This window comes from Mustela nivalis (genome assembly GCF_964662115.1).
Source record: "Mustela nivalis genome assembly, chromosome: 2".
NCBI lineage: Eukaryota > Metazoa > Chordata > Mammalia > Carnivora > Mustelidae > Mustela > Mustela nivalis.
This window is the reverse complement of record NC_139021.1, coordinates 95,488,264-95,507,309: the sequence shown is the minus strand read 5'-3', so window position 1 is coordinate 95,507,309 and position 19,046 is coordinate 95,488,264. Positions and strand designations below refer to the sequence as shown.

At 42.4% G+C, this 19,046-nt stretch overlaps 2 protein-coding genes across 10 annotated transcripts in view; one reads left to right on the top strand and one right to left on the bottom strand.

Annotated features, from left to right (window-relative positions):
* Positions 1-19,046, bottom strand: part of TRIM67 (tripartite motif containing 67) — a 357,821-nt gene that overhangs the window by 229,295 nt on the left and 109,480 nt on the right. The window lies entirely within an intron of this gene.
* The window catches only part of TTC13 (tetratricopeptide repeat domain 13), a 75,220-nt gene that overhangs the window by 36,453 nt on the left and 19,721 nt on the right, over positions 1-19,046 (top strand). For all 9 annotated transcript variants that reach the window (XM_082718914.1, XM_082718916.1, XM_082718911.1 and 6 more), the window contains 8 exons: positions 2,009-2,125; positions 3,321-3,431; positions 8,885-8,967; positions 10,732-10,873; positions 11,121-11,295; positions 13,488-13,644; positions 18,116-18,246; positions 18,784-18,916. In XM_082718914.1, coding sequence (XP_082575040.1) covers positions 2,009-2,125; positions 3,321-3,431; positions 8,885-8,967; positions 10,732-10,873; positions 11,121-11,295; positions 13,488-13,644; positions 18,116-18,246; positions 18,784-18,916 — 1,049 coding nt within the window. The remainder of the gene's footprint in view (positions 1-2,008; positions 2,126-3,320; positions 3,432-8,884; positions 8,968-10,731; positions 10,874-11,120; positions 11,296-13,487; positions 13,645-18,115; positions 18,247-18,783; positions 18,917-19,046) is intronic.

Genomic DNA, 19,046 nt, shown 5'->3' with positions numbered 1-19,046 from the left:
GTGAGCAGGTGCCGCTAGAGCCAATGAGAGCCCTGGTCTTTGGGGACAAGGTGGAGAATGGGGTGTGGAGACGCATTCCTTTTAATGTTTTTAAATGAAATGTGTTCATCTTACCGTTTGCGTAATTAATAGTCAACTACAGGATTTCATTTTACTGTTCATTTAACCATACTAAGGGCTTTAGAATTTGCTAATGTATCCAGTCAGGAGAAGACGTAGTCATCTGACCTTATGGGATTCCATAGTTCAACTAAAGGAAAAATGACATTAACCCCCCACCCCCCACCTCTGCCTTTTAGGGGAAGAAAACTCAGAACTAAAGAAAAAAACTAAATGTTTCAGTAATTTAAAAACTGTGTTTTTGGTGTTTGTATTCGCAAAGTTAGAGTCTCTACAGTTCCATTTCTTGAAGTGAATTTTATGTTTTATTGGGAAATTGGGTTTCTGAATAAAAATCTTTCTCAATTAATGATATAGTTCATTATCTCTTTTCTATTTTGGATTGCAACCATAAGGGTTAAGTGATTGTAATTTGTTTGTTACTGCACGAGAACCTTGTTGGTATTTAAGGTGAGCATTTGGTGGCCAATTTGATGATATCTGCTGTGGGGAGGGGGTGCTGATGCTTTTTCCCTCCATTACTCTGATGTTACATTAAAATATTATGTTAAAGCAAGAACTTAAGTGTGCATAGAAAGATTTATATGGTAGCTTTAGAAGATTTGTGTGCCAAATAAAAAGCTAGTTGTGTACCCAAAAATAATATCAGTAATCCAAAAAGTAATTTTTGGTGATCTTAAATATATATAATAATATTCCCCTTCTCTGGCATTACTGGGCAGTAATATCAGTACTGAGTGATTTTTGCAGCTTATTATAGTATATCATTTATATATGTCAGAAATCATTTAATGAGAGTGCTTTCTCTTTCCTACTTGCTGAAAGTCTATATTTAATGAACATAATTTAACCTTTTTTTAGTTACTCAGGTCATTATTATGCATGTTAATTATTATGCTGGGGTGTGATAATTCATTTATATACCTAGGAATTAATAAACTAGGTAGGGATGTTCTTCCTTCCAAAATATAACCCCCGACTGCTATGCTTTTTGAATTCTCAGCTATATATTCTTTAATTCACTTCTTTCCCTTTTCTGAGCTGCCATTCTTGCCACTGTTGATGTGCCTTCCTGAATCCTGTCTCTTTTGCCAGCCCTAAGTTCCTGCAGAGTAGGAAGCCACCTAGTAGAACCTGATGGAAACGACCTGTATCACTGTATCATGAGAACAAAATTCAGCCTAATTTCAGGACATTCGCTCAGGGTGAAATGCTTGAGCTTGAATGCATGAGGACTGATACCCATTTTGGATCTTCTTATGTCTTATTGCTGTACTTTTGCATTCTGAACTGTCTTCTCTGTTGTCATTGTCACCTGCACGAGCTCATTGCTGGATCACAAGGGCTTCACAAGCAAGCTTGCAGACATAGGTTCTTCTGCTCTGTAGATGGTGACCAATGAGCTGGGAGTTAACAGAAAGGGGCTCTTGGAATCTTAGATGGTCCGCCAGCACTTTCTACCACAGAGGGCAGGGCGAAGGCCATGGGGAACTCCACTCTGTGTCCAACAATTTCTCTGCTTTTAGTAGTTCAAAGTTATCTTTCAGATTAACCTTGAAATGCTAAATTTTGTTTTGAAAGGGGGTGAGGAAAAAAAATTCCCAATTCAAAAAAAGCAACATCTGTTGTAACCCAGAATGTGAAACTGTGACAAAGCAATTTACGTGGTTAGTTCATCAGCCTCCCCCTCGGCTAGACAGACTAGGGGCCACTCAGCCTGTTGACTTTGAACCTTGCTGTGTAGTCTGTGGAGTCAGGTTCCTTGTGGGCCAAGAAAGTAATCCTGTGAGTGGAGTGTGGTGAAGTGGAATTGAGAAGTCAGACGCATTGGCAGTTTTGGGGTTGATCCCTGGAAGGTTTCGTCCCTAATCACTTTTTGGATTTATAGATTCTGTCCCCTCTGGGACGAATTAATGAAGCAGTGAATGATCTCACCAAAGCTATCCAGCTTCAGCCCTCAGCACGGCTGTACAGACACCGGGGGACACTGTACTTCATATCAGAGGCAAGTTGTTTTGACCTGGACACATTCCCTTTTGTGGTGATAAAGACTGGACTTTTCCATTTACTTCCAAAAGCCGCTATTTAGTAGATTTGGGTTTGGGGCTTTATAATAACATGTTTGTGATACAAGACAGTTAAAAAAGCACTTTCTTTAGCTGAAATTGAACCGAGTAGAGAAATGTTAAGTACCAAGAGCACACATTTTCTTGCTTGAGCTGTCAGCAGTAAGTAATTCTAGACTCGGAGGGATGAAAAGAAAGAAGAGAAGAGAAATTTGGTTCATTGACTATACTTCCGCTTTTTCTGCAAATGTCAGCATAGAGAAACAGATGTTCATGTTTTTGACGTGATTATTAAGCTGAAAAGCACAGTTTGAATTTCCTTGGGTATCACACCCAAGAGCCTTAACCAAAACCAATGTGGGTTCCCAGACTGGAGCTTCTCTGTGGAAGTGGCCAGATCTGGCAAGGTTCTCTTTTATCATCATAATGATATTTATGGTTGTCACAATTAGTAAATAGTGGGTTTACATCATTTTAGTAACAATTCCCTGTTGCCCAAGAAAATAGGTTTGAAAAATTCTCAGCATAACACATTTTAAGGTTGACCTATGGCATAATTATTGTACAAGTGTCCAGTGTAATAAGATGTTAGTACCAGAAACGATAAGTTGTCAAGTTTCTCTAACAGATTATAACCTTAATACTATTTTTTTTTACAAATAATCTTTTTTGTAGTTGAGACAATCTATTTTTTAAATTTTTTTATAAAGATTTTATTTATTAAATTTGACAGAGAGAGATCACAAGTAGGCAGAGAGGCAGGCAGGGGGGCAGGGAGAAGCAGGCTCCTGGCTGAGCAGAGAGCCTGAAGCAGGGCTCGATCCCAGGACCCTGGGATCATGACCTGAGCCAAAGGCAGAGGCTTAACCCACTGAGCCACCCAGGCACCCCGAGAGAAGTCTATTTAAATTAAACGCTTGGGGGGTTTTCCCCTTCAGTTTCCTAAGGAGATCAACTATTTCAACAAAGAGGATAAGAATTCAACTGATATTTGTGGATATGAAATGTTCCCTTTAAAGCCAAAAAGGGCACAGAATGAATTTTTTTTTTTTCTTCTCGACCAGTCAGAAGTAAGAAATGTCTGAATGTCTAATGAATACTACTTTATTTTTCCCCCCACTCTCCTTTTTGTAGGACTATGCAACAGCCCACGAAGACTTTCAGCAGTCCTTAGAACTGAACAAAAACCAGCCTATAGCTATGCTATACAAAGGTCTAACTTTCTTTCACAGAGGACTTTTGAAGGTGAAAGTGTTGTATACTGTGTATACAGTATCATGATTCTGCTTTTCTCTGCGGGTGGGAGGATCTTAGTGGGTTTCATTTGGTGTGTTTTAAAAATGACAACTCATGTGTCTATCTAATCGGTTTATTTTAGGAAGGAGTTGGATTCTACATACTTATTGAGCTCCTACTGTGTGGAAGGTACTTGGAGGAAGGTGCAGGCGGAGAAAGGATAAAGGGTTAGTGAGAGGGAGAAAGAATTCATCACACTTGACACTGAGGAAGGATACAGTTTACAAAGTTTTCTTCCACATATAATTTATCATTTGGTAGAGACACTAAAAAAAAGTGGCATGAACAAAGAAAGTGCTTTGGTAACAGAGATCAGAAAGATTCACTGAAACTGCAGTATTAGAGAAGGTTCCAGAGAACAAGTACACCTTGTCCTGGGCCTTGCAGGCGGAGCGGACTGGGGGCAGCAGCTGCTTCAGGCAGAGAGGAGAGTATAAGCGCTGTCACAGAGCGTGGAGGCAGCCAGGCTGTGGTGTAGCGCATAGTCAGGCTTGAGCACAGGCTGCTGAGCGGGCCTATGGGCAAAGGGGAGGCCCTCAGCTGTCTCCAGTGCTATATGCAGAGCACCTTGACTTTAATTCGTAGGCCCAGAGGAGCTACAAATCTAGATTCGGGGGAAAGCATATCACCGAGACCCCATCTGCCACTTAGGAAGGGGGTTCTGACACGCCAGTGGCTGGAGAGGTTAGGGACAGAGGGCCATGGGGAGACATTGGTAGTGTTCCGGGGGCTGCAGGAGCAGGTCTGGAGACAGTTTTCCAGCAAGCACGTTGCTGCTGCCGCTTGGAGACCGCTATTAGCTGGGACGGGGTTGAGGGAAGCAGGAAAGGGGTCATCCAAGCCGACTGACATATGGGGTGACGACGTCCCTTCCAACCTGTCTCTGCCTCCTGCCCTTGGTCGGTCCCTGAGGGTGCTGAGGACCTATTGTGCAGCAGCCTGGCCTTGGGGCAGACACCCGGCTAGGAGCTGAGAGTGGAGCTCTGGTCCTCACAGGGAGGACCAGCTCTGGTCCTCGGTGCCCATGGCCCGCACAGGGTCGGAGCTCTAATGCAGGTCCCATCCCCATCTGATTGAAAACCGGCTGGCCCGAGAGTCAGCCTCTGCAGGCGAGAAACACTTCCCGCTAACCAGGAGCTCAACAGAGTCTTCCCAGACGGGTTGTTCGTCACCGGAGCATTGAGAGTTGTATAGAAGTTCAATAGCGCCTGGCAGGAAGGACACACATTTGATTGTGGAAAGTAGTTCCTCGGGGGTCGTGTGCAGACTCTTGGAGGGCAGGGACGGTTTACCTTCCCAAAGGCCTCTGTTGTAAACCCTCAGTGTTGTGGGCTGTGCCTGTCCCGTAGAAGGTGCTCAGTAAGTCCGAGAAGAATAAATGATCTCAAGGACAGAGCCTTGGACTTGAAGCTGGAAGGCCTTGGCTCAAGCGTCCACCCTGCATCCTGCGAACTCTGCCACTGGCCACAGGACTTCAGCTTTTCAGCCCCTCCCCCTCCGTCTGTGGCGGAGAGAGGATTCTGCCCCCCACCTCTGGAAGGGCTTGAGGGGGGATTCAGTAAAATCGTGTGTGTGCAGGGGCTGTGAGCACGGATCAGGTCTCCGTGATGACAGATTTTGTTTCATTTAATCTCAGTTTCACGGACTCTAGAAAGATAATTCCCATCCACTAAAACCCAAACTGGAGGGAACTGCATGCAGGTTTCCTTTCCTTCTGTCCTTCCTGCGAGTCTGTGGAGGGTGGTCCACACCGAGGCTCTTCCTGTCTTGCCCGGGTTCAGACCCGCGGTTGTAGGCACTGAGAGCAGGTATTTGAAATGTGCTTTGCGCAGCTGCCAGATGGGCTTTTCCAGCTTCTTTTGTATCTGCCTGCTATTCCTCTTACCTTCTCTCAGTTGCCTTAAATTAAAAAGTTCACAATCACAATACTATAGTCGAAGTCTCTGCCTCGAATATCTCATGGAGGAGAACAAGATTGGAAATGCAAAAAAATACCAGCAATCAGTACTGAGAGGTAAAAAAAATATTCTTTGAAGTGAGCAAATGCAAACAGAGAATTTCACCGTAGACTCTAAAGCTGGTTTAGGAACGCGGGTAGGGAGGGCTCTTTGTGTTACTTTGAAATGAGAATCTTTCCGAAAAGAGCCGTAACAGAGACGCTAACTGCACATCGGACAAGGGCTGACACTCAGCCCTTTATTCCAAATCCATGGGATAAGAACCCAGACCTTGTACTTCTGTTCCACGAGCACTAGAAGCCCCTCAGTGAACCGGTCTCGCCAAATGATTTGGTGCTTTCTCCTCCTCACTGTGCTCATAAACACAATATCAGCGTGTGGAATAGATGGGAACTTTTTCTTTGCATTTTTCTAGATCTGCTGTCCGAGGTGGTCAGAGAGTTTACGTATTATCTCATTCATCCCAGCGGCATCCCCGTGAAGTGTAGAAGGAGCATAGGGTGTCCCAGTTACACAGATTGGAAAACTGAGTCAGTGGTGACATGCCTTCATTAAATTAACGAACTTAGTTTAGCTCTCTTTAGTTTCTCTTGTTAACCGTAGAGACAACATATTACACGGACCCATGAATTGGAGCTATCCTTGTATCCTAAAGCTGGTCTCTTTAGGCCAAATCAATTTAGAAATTAATTAAATGGGTGATGTGTTTATTTACTTTACGGTATAATACATTAGAAATCTTTTAGGCACTATTCCATGACAAATATCACAACTGTCCGATCAGGTAGATACAGCAGACGTTTTGGATTTCCCTGGGGAAAACACAGCGAAGACTTTTATCTGTGGTGTAAAGATACTTCAAACATTGTGTATCTTGAGCTCCTGTTTTTGGGTCAGCCTTCACTTAGAGAGTTCCGTAAGACTGTTCTCTTCGTTGCAATAAATGAGGGACGCGTGAGGGACTACTGCCCGCCGCCAGCCAAGACGGTGGCAGATGAAGGTGGCGGTGCAGATCAACTCACAGCCAGCCCGTGTGCTTAGACATTGACTCATTCGAACGTAGTGTCTTTGTTCCCAGTGGCTTCAGATCTTGATTCTGCTATGTCCCCTCTTTGGCAGAATGAGGTAGAGAGCTGTGCAGTGATTAGACAGGAACCCCGAAACCAAAGACTCTTAAAAGCTGAAGAGAAATCAGACTTTGAAGAACTGTGGCGTCCCAGCATGCTGTAAGTGCAGTGGGCAGCAGATGTCTCCCGGGCATCTCTCCTAGACGTCCACAAACACCCCAGACTCGGCACGCCCCGGCTGGACTCCTGACCTCCTCCCACCCCCGCCCCGCCCTGCTCCGCCCCGCAGCTGTCCCCCCCCTTCCTTATGTTCGTTCACGCTCTCACCTTCTACCCAGGCTCCCCAGCTTTGAACTTCTCCCCTTCCTTCTCCCTCATTCCCCATATCCACAGCCAGCAGATTCTTTGTTGGCCTTTAAGAATATTTCCGGAGTTTGACCCTCCTTTTCTGTCTTCAGGGACACAGTCTCAGTTTGAGCTTCCATGATCTCCTGCGTGGACCTCTGTAGTCACCTCCTCGTGGGGCTCCGCTCCCTTCCCTGTCCAACCCGTCTGCCCTGTTGTGGCTCGTGGCATTTTCTCTAAAGAGTCAGGTTGGTGAGGTCCCACAGCCACTCACAGCCCCCAGTTCTCACCACTGGCAGGTGATGTCCTGACTGTGGAGCATGGCAGAGGTCCTTCTCCCCACCCCCACCGCCCCGGCCCCAGCTCCCCACACCAGCCTGTGCCCCATCTTTTCCCTCTCCTCCACTCCTGCCTTCCCCGCCACTGCTGAGCACCCTGCCACTGCACCACTGTCCCCCCTCTCCACAATGCCCTCTTTTTTCTTTACCAAACTCCTTCTCCTCCCCGATCCAGCTCAGTTGCCACTTCCTCCATGAAACCTCTCCTGGTGTCCCCGTCTCAGTTAGTTCTTCCTTTCTCTTTATTCCCCGAGACTTTGACTCATATCTCTATCGTAGCTCTTAGTTTGTATTCTAATAACCTGGTTAAGTAATTGGCTTTCTAACTAGACTGAGTTCTTCGAGGCCAGAGAGAATGACTTGCTCGTCTTTGTGTCCTCTACCCCCTCACACTGCCCCTGGCACATAGTAGGCGCTCAATACATGTTTGTTGAATTTAAAATACAGTTGTAATGCTCCCAAAAGATCCAAGACAAGCCAGGGCCAGAAGTCTAATGAGGAGTAGTCTTCATTTCGGAAGTGATAAAATTTATCCGTTCTCATCCTTCTACCAAACAGAACACGTTCGGTGGGACTCCTTAAAGAGTAGGTGGTTGTCCCCATCGTGGCCTTAGAAGAGTTTGGAAGTCAGCCTCTCTGACCCTGCTCCCCCTACAGAGAAAATCAGGAAGCAGGGAATGGGTGATTTTTGGAAAAGAATTAGGATTATGTGTCTATGAAATCATTAAATATTTATTGAGTGCCTACCATGTGCAAGGCATACAACATCTCTCGTAGTTTTTTTGCTATGAATTATCTAATTAGGTGTGAAATACACAGACATTTTAGCCTTTCTCTTCAAAGCCATTAGAGATCATGATAACTTTGTAGCCACTGACTTAAGTAAGACACGTCTTTTCCTTGGGAAATGTGTGAAATGTCTTTATAATTTTTTATTACAGTAGTCAAGTCATAATGGAAAGTACACTGAATACAGTTTAAGACTATTATCGTGAAGCAGAACGGTATATTTCATTAACAGTTTCCAGAGGTTTCCACAGTGGCCAGTTGCACTGTGTGTCCCAGGGGCTCCTCCCTAGAGCACAGCACCCATGCTCCCTTCTCCGCTGCCGGCAGGAGTATGCCCCAGATGCCCCCAACTCAAGGCTTCTGTTTGATTTGTTTTTGCTCTTTCTTTTTCCTGTAGATCATGGGAATCCTTCTGATTCCCAGTCAGTCTGGGAGCCCTGTTGCTTTTTTTATGAACAACGTCAGGCTGGGCTTACTTTTTTGTCTCTTTTGTTGGTTCATTTTAAGGGCTGCTGGTTACGGTCACTTAAGACTATACTTCACACAGTTAGTAAGCTGACTTTCATTTTGCAAGGCCTTTATTAATTAAAGAAATGCTTTTGACACAAGGGTGATATCATTAGTAATCAAAGCCCTAATGAAAAAGGTAGTAAGAAGCCATTTTCCCATCTGGAAGGGAGATATTTCTACGGCTCTGTTATTATTCATAGCAATGCCTTTGTTTACTGTTGAAATTAAGTCCTCCTGCCTCATACTCTCTACCTCTCTTTTTTTTTGAAGTCCTCATATTTAAAAAAATCACTCTGAGACCATGTGTACTATATTTTTAAGTCCTTTAGTGATTTAAGTGAAACTCGACTTCAACAATTATGCCAATGACATAATTTTCTATGTACTTTTTTCAGGAAGCTATTGAATCCTTCAAAGAAGCCTTGAAGCAGAAAGTTGATTTTATTGATGCATATAAAAGTCTGGGACAGGCCTATAGGTAAGAAAAGCAATAGTAGTCGGGATAGGAAGGAGGGCGTACAGTGGGGGGGACAAGAGAGCCTCACATCGTAGTGATATTTTAAAAGACATTCCATTTCTTAACCAAAAGAGATTGTCATTCTGAATCACATAAGCACTTACAAGCTTGTTGAGACGTTCTCTGTAATACAGAAAGAACTGTGTCAGAGGATATCATAATACATATTGTTACCCCTTCCCCTCTTTTATTTCTTTATTGTGAACTTTTTTTTTTATTAACATAGAATGTATTATTTGCCCCAGGGGTACAGGTCTGTGAATCGTCAGGCTTACACACTTCACAGCAGTCACCATAGCACATATCCTCCCCAGTGTCCATCACCCAACCATCCTCTCCATAATATTATTACCTCTTTAAACAACTTCTCTTCATATATATTGGTCTAGAAAATGTTAGTTCTTCGAGGGTGGTCGTTTTGAATAGTGGCCTTATACGTTGTTGAGTCACAGATGCTGCTGCTGCTTTCTAGGCAATAAGGAAGCTGGATTCCCACATCACTGTGATCGTTTGAAGATTCCTAGATGGAAGGCTGGAAAATGATGCTGCATCCCTATCACTAACAGGATAGATTATGAGATAGTTATGGCGCATCTCTATCAGGACTGAGAAGTTGTGCCTAGACTCTGGCATCCGATTCCATGCATTACCCTGACCAGTATTGACTTTCAAACATTTTTACACTCTGACCTGAAAAGGAGATTGTGTGGCGTGAAAGAAGGGGCTCGGGATTCGGGAGTCAAGAGGTGTGGTTCCAGTTCTAGCTGGCCCATGTTATACTTGGATGTCCTTGATTTCCCTGAGTTTCGGGGTTCTCCCTTGCAAGCTACTATAAAAGTTAGAAAAGACACAGTGACAGAGGTCCAGGGTCAAATCCAAGAGCTTATTTATCTGATGGCAGCAGCCGGAGAAGCCCTCTTACACTAACTTGAGGAAAGTGTCTTTGGATTTGTTTTGGGTTTAAGTGATAACCTTTATCCTTACTATCCCACTATCCCACAGAATTGCTGGGGACGCACACTGAAAACAGATTTGAAAGCACCCCGAGTAATTAGTAAAATGTAGAAATTTAAGTGAATGTTATATTATTTAAGAACGTGCATTATTAACAGAAAATTGACACATGGAACATTTCGAAGGTGATTTTTTTATTTGTAAACACATAATACATAAAAGAAGGCTGGTAGTAATCATTTCTATTCTGAAATGACCACAACTCTAAAGTAGACTTTTGTTTTAAATTTTAAATTATGAAACGATTTGCCAGATTTTAAGTGAAGTTAACTTCTGTGACAGAAAAAATAAAATATAAACTTCTGAATTTGATTCAGAATGATGAACCTATGTATGATTGTAAACTACATGGTTTTTCCCCCCACAAGGAAGAAGCATGGTTTTATCCAAATACTAAAATTTACACGTGGTTTTTTAGGGATTGGAGCTCATGAATTGGGGTAAAGATTTTGAATAGGTGCTTGTCTTTGGGAATCAGTAAGTTCATCCCCCAAAGACTTCCCAGGGCTTTGTGCGTGTCTACAATCTGGTAGCATTTAGGAAAAGTAAGTGGGATGTAGCTGAGCCGTAAAATGGCAAACTGGAGACGGGAACATCTGCATCAAAGGTGTGGTCGGGTTCACATGTGGGACCGTAGTCCTGAAGCCAGCGTACTCCGTGTGTTCACTGAAATGCTCTGCACTGTGCTCATCACTGTTGCCCAATACCTAGAGAACTGGGCAATTTCGAAGCTGCCACCGAGAGCTTTCAGAAGGCCCTGCTGCTCAACCAGAACCACGTGCAGACCCTGCAGCTCCGGGGGATGATGCTTTATCACCACGGGAGCCTGCAGGAAGCCCTGAAGAACTTCAAGGTGGGCCTCAGTGACAAGCGAAGGACCTTGAGCGGGATGAACGGGGAGGAGGGCCAGGAATCGTGTTTCTGCAGGAACAAAAAGGGAGAAAACCATTGCCACGTCCTATAGACTACTTTAAGAGCGTGTATTTGGTCTGCTTTAGCCTGGAGGGAAAACGTTTCCAACTTGAGACTGAAGGATAAAGCACTTAAAAGTCATGGGCGCCTGTACTGATGCTAATAGAGCCTTTTCTCCTTCCTCACAGCGGTGCCTGCAGCTGGAGCCCTACAACGAGGTGTGCCAGTACATGAAAGGACTCAGCCATGTTGCCATGGGACAGTTCTATGAAGGCATAAAAGCACAGACTAAAGTCATGCTGAATGATCCTCTCCCGGGCCAGAAGGCTAGCCCAGAGTATCTGAAAGTGAAATATCTCCGAGGTAAGACATGAAATGGCCCAGTCATTGAATTTTAATGCTCAGAGCTGCAGAAATCATATTGCTTGTTTCTCTGAGGATTCGTAGGAGGCATCTGAGTCTTGAAGACACGAGGTACCTTGAACATAGCTCCGCCCTTGGTTAGCAGCCGTACCTGGACTGGATAAGGGCCCCTGTCTTCTGTTTTTTTTTTTAAATATTTTTTATAAAATTTTATTTGCTTATTTGTCAGAGAGTGAGGGAGAGAGAGCACGAGCAGGGGGAGGAGTAGGCAGAGGGAGAAGCAGGCTCTGCTGAGCAGGGAGCCTGATGTGGGACTCGATCACAGGACCTCGGGATCATGACCTGGGTGGAAGGTGGATGCTTAACCAACTGAGCCACCCAGGCATCCCTGGGCCCCTGTCTCCTAAAGACTGGCCCAGTACTTTGTCTGCCACTGCCTATATATTTTTTCTTTTTAAAGTGAAAAAGATTTTACTAGAGTCAGAAAAACCTATTCTGAGCTGAAAGTGACAGTCATCTGGGTATCGATGTTTCTCATCACATCTTGTCTAGAGACCTAAGAGTCAGAGGAAAGTAACATTTTCTGAGGCTTTTACTGTTAAATGTAAACTTGGCATCTTTGATCTGTCATTCCTTCATTTCACAATTCTCACATACTTTGGAGACATTCATTTGGGATGAGGAAGAAAGCCAATCTTTAAGCTGTCTTTGGTTTGTCAGAGTCTCACCTTTTCTTTGCCATACGTAATGGTAATTTTTTTAGTTGTTGTTTTGTTTCAAATGGATATTTTAACTAAAGTGCAATTAACATTCAGTGTTATGTTTGATTCAGGCACATGATATAATGAGTCAGTAATTCTGTACATTCTCTGTGTTCATCACGATAATATTTTTATTGTTCACACAGAGCACAAATCTTTACTTCCGCTTCTGCTCTTCCCTTTGTCATCATTAACCATCTCCTACCAGTACTGTCCCACTGTAAAAAATTAGTAGCCCTGGAGTTGTAAGTTTCTAGTAGCCACGTGAGAAATGTAAAAGTAAACATGGAGAATTAACTTTAATAATACACTTGATTTGACTTGGTATATGCATAGTATCAGTTTAGCATATAATTAATATGAGAACACTATTCATTAATATCATTAGGTATTTTACATTATTTTTTGTGCCAAGTCTTTGAAACCCGATGTATATCTTATACTTACAGAACACCTTTATATTTACTTCTCAATTTGGTTGTTAAAATTTCATTGGAAATTCTTAATTTGAACTCATGTTTCAAGAAATTTAAAGTTGAAACAGTAGATTCATATGTGTGAGTTGTTCCAAACATACTGAAGTTTTCTAACAATTCACTCAAATATCAATTTTTACATTTAGATTAATTAGATTAAAATTTAAAATGTAAAAAAAAAACTTTTTTAATGTAATTTCTTGGTCACACTGGCCACGTTTTTTACTTTTTGTCTTTTTTGAGAGAAAGAGTATGTACACAAGTGTGAGCAGTGAAAGAGGGAGCAGAGGGAAAAGGAGAGAGAATCTCAAGCAAGCTTCACGCCCAGCATGGAACCTGACACAGGGCTCAATCTCACCACCCTGAGATCATGACCTAAGCCAAAATCAGGAGTTGGTTGCTTAACCAATTGAGCCACCCAGACACCCTACACACTGACCATGATTTAAATGTTCACTAGCCGGGTGGCTAGGGGCTGCCTGTGATTTCCTCTTGTTTCCTGGTTTAGTAGAACACGTAGACTGAAGGAGGGCCACTCCATATCCCGGCATTTTTCTGCACTGCTTCTCTAGAGATAAGCAGCAGCTCGTCGGTTGATGAAATCATATACATAGTTGATTCACATCAATTGACAGAGAACCAGGTTCTGTCTGACACTGAACTTGGATTCTCAGGCTCTGCAACTGGAAAGTGAGAACTTTGGTGCTCTTCATGGAAAGAGGATTAAAACTTAGCCAAAGTGGACCCAGATTGACTGGCTTATGTCTGATCTGGTACTTTGAGTTGCCCTCTATCATATAGTAATAGGGACTTACTACAATTTGGTGTCTCCATTTAGAATTCTTGGAATTCTTGGAATTAATGGTTTGTTACAAAGTATTTGTGTGGCAACCAGCAATAAAAAAGATTTCTTTGGCAATATGTGGGTGTGTCAGATCTCGTCTCCTGTCTGCAGAGTATTCTCGATATCTTCACGCGCACCTTGATACTCCTCTTACGGAATATAACATTGACGTGGATCTGCCTGGAAGCTTTAAAGACCACTGGGCTAAAAATCTGCCTTTCCTCCTAGAAGACTATGAGGAGCAGCCAGGGCTGCAGCCCCACATAAAGTAAGTGCTTTAAATGAAAATGACCTTTTTTGCTTTTCAGGCTATCAGCTCGTCGTGGTAACTCTTGCTCAGCAAATGGCTTCCCGTCCATGTTTCTCGGGAATTTATCTTTGGATTTGGTATGCCTGTAGATACTTCTTTTAGTTTCCTAGGTACATTGAAACTTAACTTTGGATATCCCCTTTCCTTCTGGCCTGATCTTCCCTGCTAATTTTATGCAACCTTCAAACTTGAAATGTAGTTATTGGCAGTTGTTGATATGCATTACTATGACCACGTTACTTTTCAAACAAACAGATGACTCAAAACCAAAAGTTTGAAATTACAGTGATGGCCGACTACTGCTGCATGACGACTAAAGGGCTGATTATAAAACGATTAGATCTAGGATAGAAATTAATCCCTGGGAGTTGAGCAATGCCTTCAAAATTAAGAAAAATCTGCCAAGATCAATCCCCTTCCTCCCTACAAAGAAAGAAAACAAGGGACAAATTCAGGCTAGAGTGGTGCATGATAGGTACATTTGAAAGGAAGAAAGTGTCCCAGAGATGAGAGCATTGAACAGCCGCTGCAGTGGAATGCCTTGAGGCATAAGCAAGATGGATTTTGGACCACATTCACAGGATTTCAACAAGAGCAAATGCAGATCCTGCCTGGGAAGACTGTAGTGCCAGTTTGGGGTGTAAGTATTCTCACAGATCAAGATCGTTAGTATGAGAGTCAAAAACCAAGATGACCAAAACAATATGTGAAAATCAACAAAAATTACAAACAACAGACTTAGACTCTCAAGGACTTCAGATATTGGAATTATTGAATACATTCTCTAACTCTAAATGAAATGTTTGAAGAAATAGCAAACAAGAAACAAGAGATTATTAAAAATGACCAGGCAGGTTAAAAATAAATTGGAGGCTCTGGGAATGGAAAATATAATCATTGAAATAAAGAATTCAGTATATAAGCTAAACAGCAAATTAGACATAGCTGAGAGAAAATGGCAGAATTAGAAGGCAGAGCATTAGGAATCATCTCAAATGTAGCACAGAGAATCCAGGTATTATAAAACATGAGAGAGAGAAGATGTGGAAGATATAAAAAATGTCTAGCATATATTTAGATGAAATCTTGGGAGAAGAGAATGAAGGAGAGACTATTTTTGAAGACATAATGGCTAGCAATTTCCCAGAATTAAGGAAACATAAATTTACAGATTTTTTTAAAAAAGCAAGATAAATGGCAAGAAATCCATATCCAGACACATCATCAGTAGTAAAAGAACCCATAAGGAGAAAAAATTTTTAAACAGAAAGAAAAATCTTCCCACCTACTTAATTAGGTCAGTAATTGGACTGACTATAAGCCTTTCAACGTCAGAATGGCAGCTAGAAGATGATGGACTATCTTCAGAGTGCTGAAAGAACAAAATAGCTTTCAACCTAGAATTCTGTAGCCGACAAAACTATCTTTTATGAATAAAGACCAAATAAATATATATTCAGACAATAAAAAGCTGAACTAACCACCACTTGACATTCACTAAAAAAACTTCTAAGGTGTGTAATTGAAGAAAAAGGCAATTAACCTCAGGCAAGATTTGAGATAAAAGAAGGAATAATGAGAAAAGAAAGATGGTATGCTTGATAAATTGGTAAGTCTAAATAAGCATTGTCTATATAAAATAATACCTTATTTGGGGGCTTTATACTGGGCACAATAACAAGTTGAGGGATAGCAAGAATTAATTATGTAAGGGAATATGGGTTAAATATTATGTTAAAGCTTTAAGTTCTACATAAATATTTAAAATATCTAGGGTGAGTACTAAAAGTATACAGCTTCTATATTAGTAGAAAAGTAAAAGCAAAAAAATTAAATCTAAAATCAAGCATAAAAAAGGACTGGAAGGGAGGCATTAGAAGTAAGTGGGACAAATGAAAAGAAAAAAAATAAGAATAGGTTGAAATAATCCAGATATATCAATAATGACAATAAATATAAAGGGACTAAATGTCAAAAGGCAGACATAGTTGGATTGGAATGTTTTTAAAATCCAGTTAAATGCTTTTTACAGTGCATAAGAACACAAAAATTGAAAGTAAAGGAATGGAAAAAGTTCTATGTGGGAAACACTATAAGAATCCTGATGTAGGTATTAATATTAATAGATTTAAAGCTATTAAATTACATTTTATTTTTTTAAGGTTTTATTTATTTGAGAGAGAGAATGAGCAAAAGAGAGCGTGAACAGTAGAGGGGGGTGGCAAGGGAGAGGGAGAAGCAGGCTCCCCGCTGAGCAGGGAGCCCGATGCAGGACTCAATCCCAGGACCCTGGGATCAGGACCTGAGCCAAAGGCAGACGCTTAACCTTCTGAGACACCCAGGCGCCCCTAGAAAAGGATTTCTTTAGACACACAAAGCTTAGACTTTAGAAAGACTAACGAATTGGACTACATTGAACCTAAGAACTACTGTTTGACAAGAGACACCATGAATCATGAATAGCTAAGTCTGAGTTAATGAAAAGCTACTTGCAACCTGGAAACTGATTATCCAAAATTAATGTCCAGAATTTATGAAAAACATCTATAAATTAAAGGTAAAAGTCAAATAACCAGTAGAAAATTGTGTAAAACACACGAATAAGGGAAAGGATGAATGGCAAATTTGGTTGATAAGTACATCTGACCCCATTTCTCACTCGCAAGAATGAACAGATATTACAAAGTCCGATAATAGTAATATTGACTGGGGGGGTGGCGCAGGCCAAGGAGGATTTTTATACATGCCAGGTGAGAGTTGAAATTGCTATAACCACACTGGCCAGCTGTTTGTCATTATCTTGTAAAACTGAACATTGGTACATGGTACAGTCTTACACTTCGGCCATGTGAATTCGGTAGAGGAACTTGTACGTGTGCACATGTCTGACAGGAGATCTGTACCAGACTGCTGATGGCGGTGTTTGTTCAGATGGAAAACCGAGAATCATCCCAATGTCCAAGAGCAGAAGAGTGGATGAAAGTGATACCAGCCCACAGTGGGGGACTGTACAACAGTATAAGCAACAACCCATCTGAGTGTGTGGATTAATCCTAAAAAATAAAGTTTAGCAAAAACTGTGAGTCAGTAAACTACAATGTCCTATCATTTTCCCCATAAAATTCTTGAGCAAAACTATAGAATATATTGTATAGGGACACACATTTGTAACCTAGACTTTTGTTGTTTTTTTTTTTAAAGAAAGGAATCATGAACATAAAATTAAAGATAAGTAAGCTCTCACTGGGGGGCAGGGTAGGATGGGGGCGGTAGCATACAAGTAGATAGACAATTGGTCTAGTTCTTAAGTTGGGTTAATGAGATTGTATGCTTTTGTGTGTATCAATTAACTATATAATCAGAAGCATTCAAATAGGCTGGCCAAAGAGGTTATATGTATTCTCTGCCACTCCTTTTTAGAGAATTATCTGTGTGCAGAAGTGCAATAACATGGCAGGCCTCACTGCAGTCTCTGGAAGTCTGCTGGCCCCTAGGTGATGTCTGGGAACTGAGGTTTTAGGAGCTTCCCACCGTTCCCTGAACTGACAAGTGGCTCGCTGTACCTAAGCTGTTTGCACAAACAACATGGTCTGTGCTAAACACCAACTTTCCTTCTGGGTGTCTGGAATATAGGAACTTACCAGCTAGAGGCTGCTTACATGATCAGCCCCTGATAGAAACCCTGAGCAGTCCATGTCTTGTGGTTTGTGGCATTTCACCCGGGGGGCTTAATCCTGTGTTGTCTCCCTGGGAACGGATCCTTGGATGCTTCCACCTGGTTCCTGCCTGGTTTCTTCTGGGCTTCACCCCCAGAAGCTTCACCCCATGAGCTTTTCCCCTTTGATGATTGTGCTTGTGTTCTTCTGCTGATATAAATACCAGCCATAATGATGACTGTGCAATCCTGTGAGTCTTCCTAGTAAATTACTGAACCCGACAGTGGTCTTGGGACCCCTGCACAGCCTCTAACTTAAAACTGCAAACTTTGTTATGCAGACTTCAAGGAGGTTGGCAGCTAAGCAAGTCCTACTAGGCTCATCGGCCATTTCCAAGTATACTTGGTGTAATAGAACTTGGGGCAGGGGTAGGGGATGGACATGGGGCAGACATCTGGTTGCTTGTTAATAAAGACAGTCCCTGCAGTTTATGTATTCTGGGGAAGATTAAATAATGGTCGTAGGTATCTTCTGATTCTCACTCCAGTTATCAGTGTTCCAAGTGTGTGATGATAATTGTATGTGCACACACTCACGAAGATTCCGTCTTTCAGTTTGTATGTGGTTGGGTGCCCAGCACTGAAGTCAAGAATCTGTGGTTGTAGGTTTCTTGATTAGTTTTCCGGTGGAGGAAGTGACTGCTTTCCAGGTAAAGCCCGATTGCAGGACATCTGTTGTGAAAGTCCTGACCATGTACGTGATATTTCTTCCAGAGACGTGTTACATCAGAACTTTGAGAGCTACAAGCCTGAGGTCCAAGAGCTGATCTGTGTAGCTGATCGTCTGGGATCACTGATGCAATATGAGACGCCTGGTTTCCTGCCAAACAAGAGAATACACAGAGGTATTCTGAAACGGTCTGAAAATGGAAACACTTCTGACATTGTCAAAGCATGTTGTGCTTTAAAAAAAGAAAAAATAATCATTTGGGCTGACTCAGAATCTCTATTTGATCAGGATAAGAATGTGGAGATTCAGTCCCAGTGAATTCTGAAAGGAGACAGCTGCCAGCATGGCTTTTGTGCTGTTGCTGTGGTGTAGACGGAGAAGCTGGGTCTCAGATCGGATGGTCCGTCCGTGCATGCCGTCTGCTTAGTGTGGGAGCAAGGGAGAATTTAAACCTCTGGTTGCATCCGTAGGAAGCAGAGCTGGGAGGAGACAACTTTGGGGGCACCCCTAGTTTCCCCTGATAGATTTTAGTTCTGTTAGGACCATCAGGGCTGTAATGTATCTCTGGGCTTGTTAAACTGCCAATACTCGTGATTCTTTCTTTCTATGATGACCCTGGAGTTAATCCCCAAGACTCTGTAAAGTGGGTGGAAATCAGTTCCTCTGATCTGTACCTTCACACGCTTGTTTTCTCAACATTTCCTTCTTTTAGCCATGGGTTTGGCAGCATTGGAGGTCATGCAAGCTGTCCAGCGTACGTGGACCAACTCAAAAGTTCGCATGAATGGGAAGACACGGCTGATGCAGTGGAGAGACATGTTTGACATCGCCGTGAAGTGGAGACGGTGACTGATCTTTAAATGAAAATACACTCAAAGTGTTATCCTTGGGAAAGGGTAGAAGCCTCCTCCTGTCAACGGGTGTTTCTGAGTAGTGTAGTCGATGTACATGAGTTTCCAGTGTATGGCGCAGAGA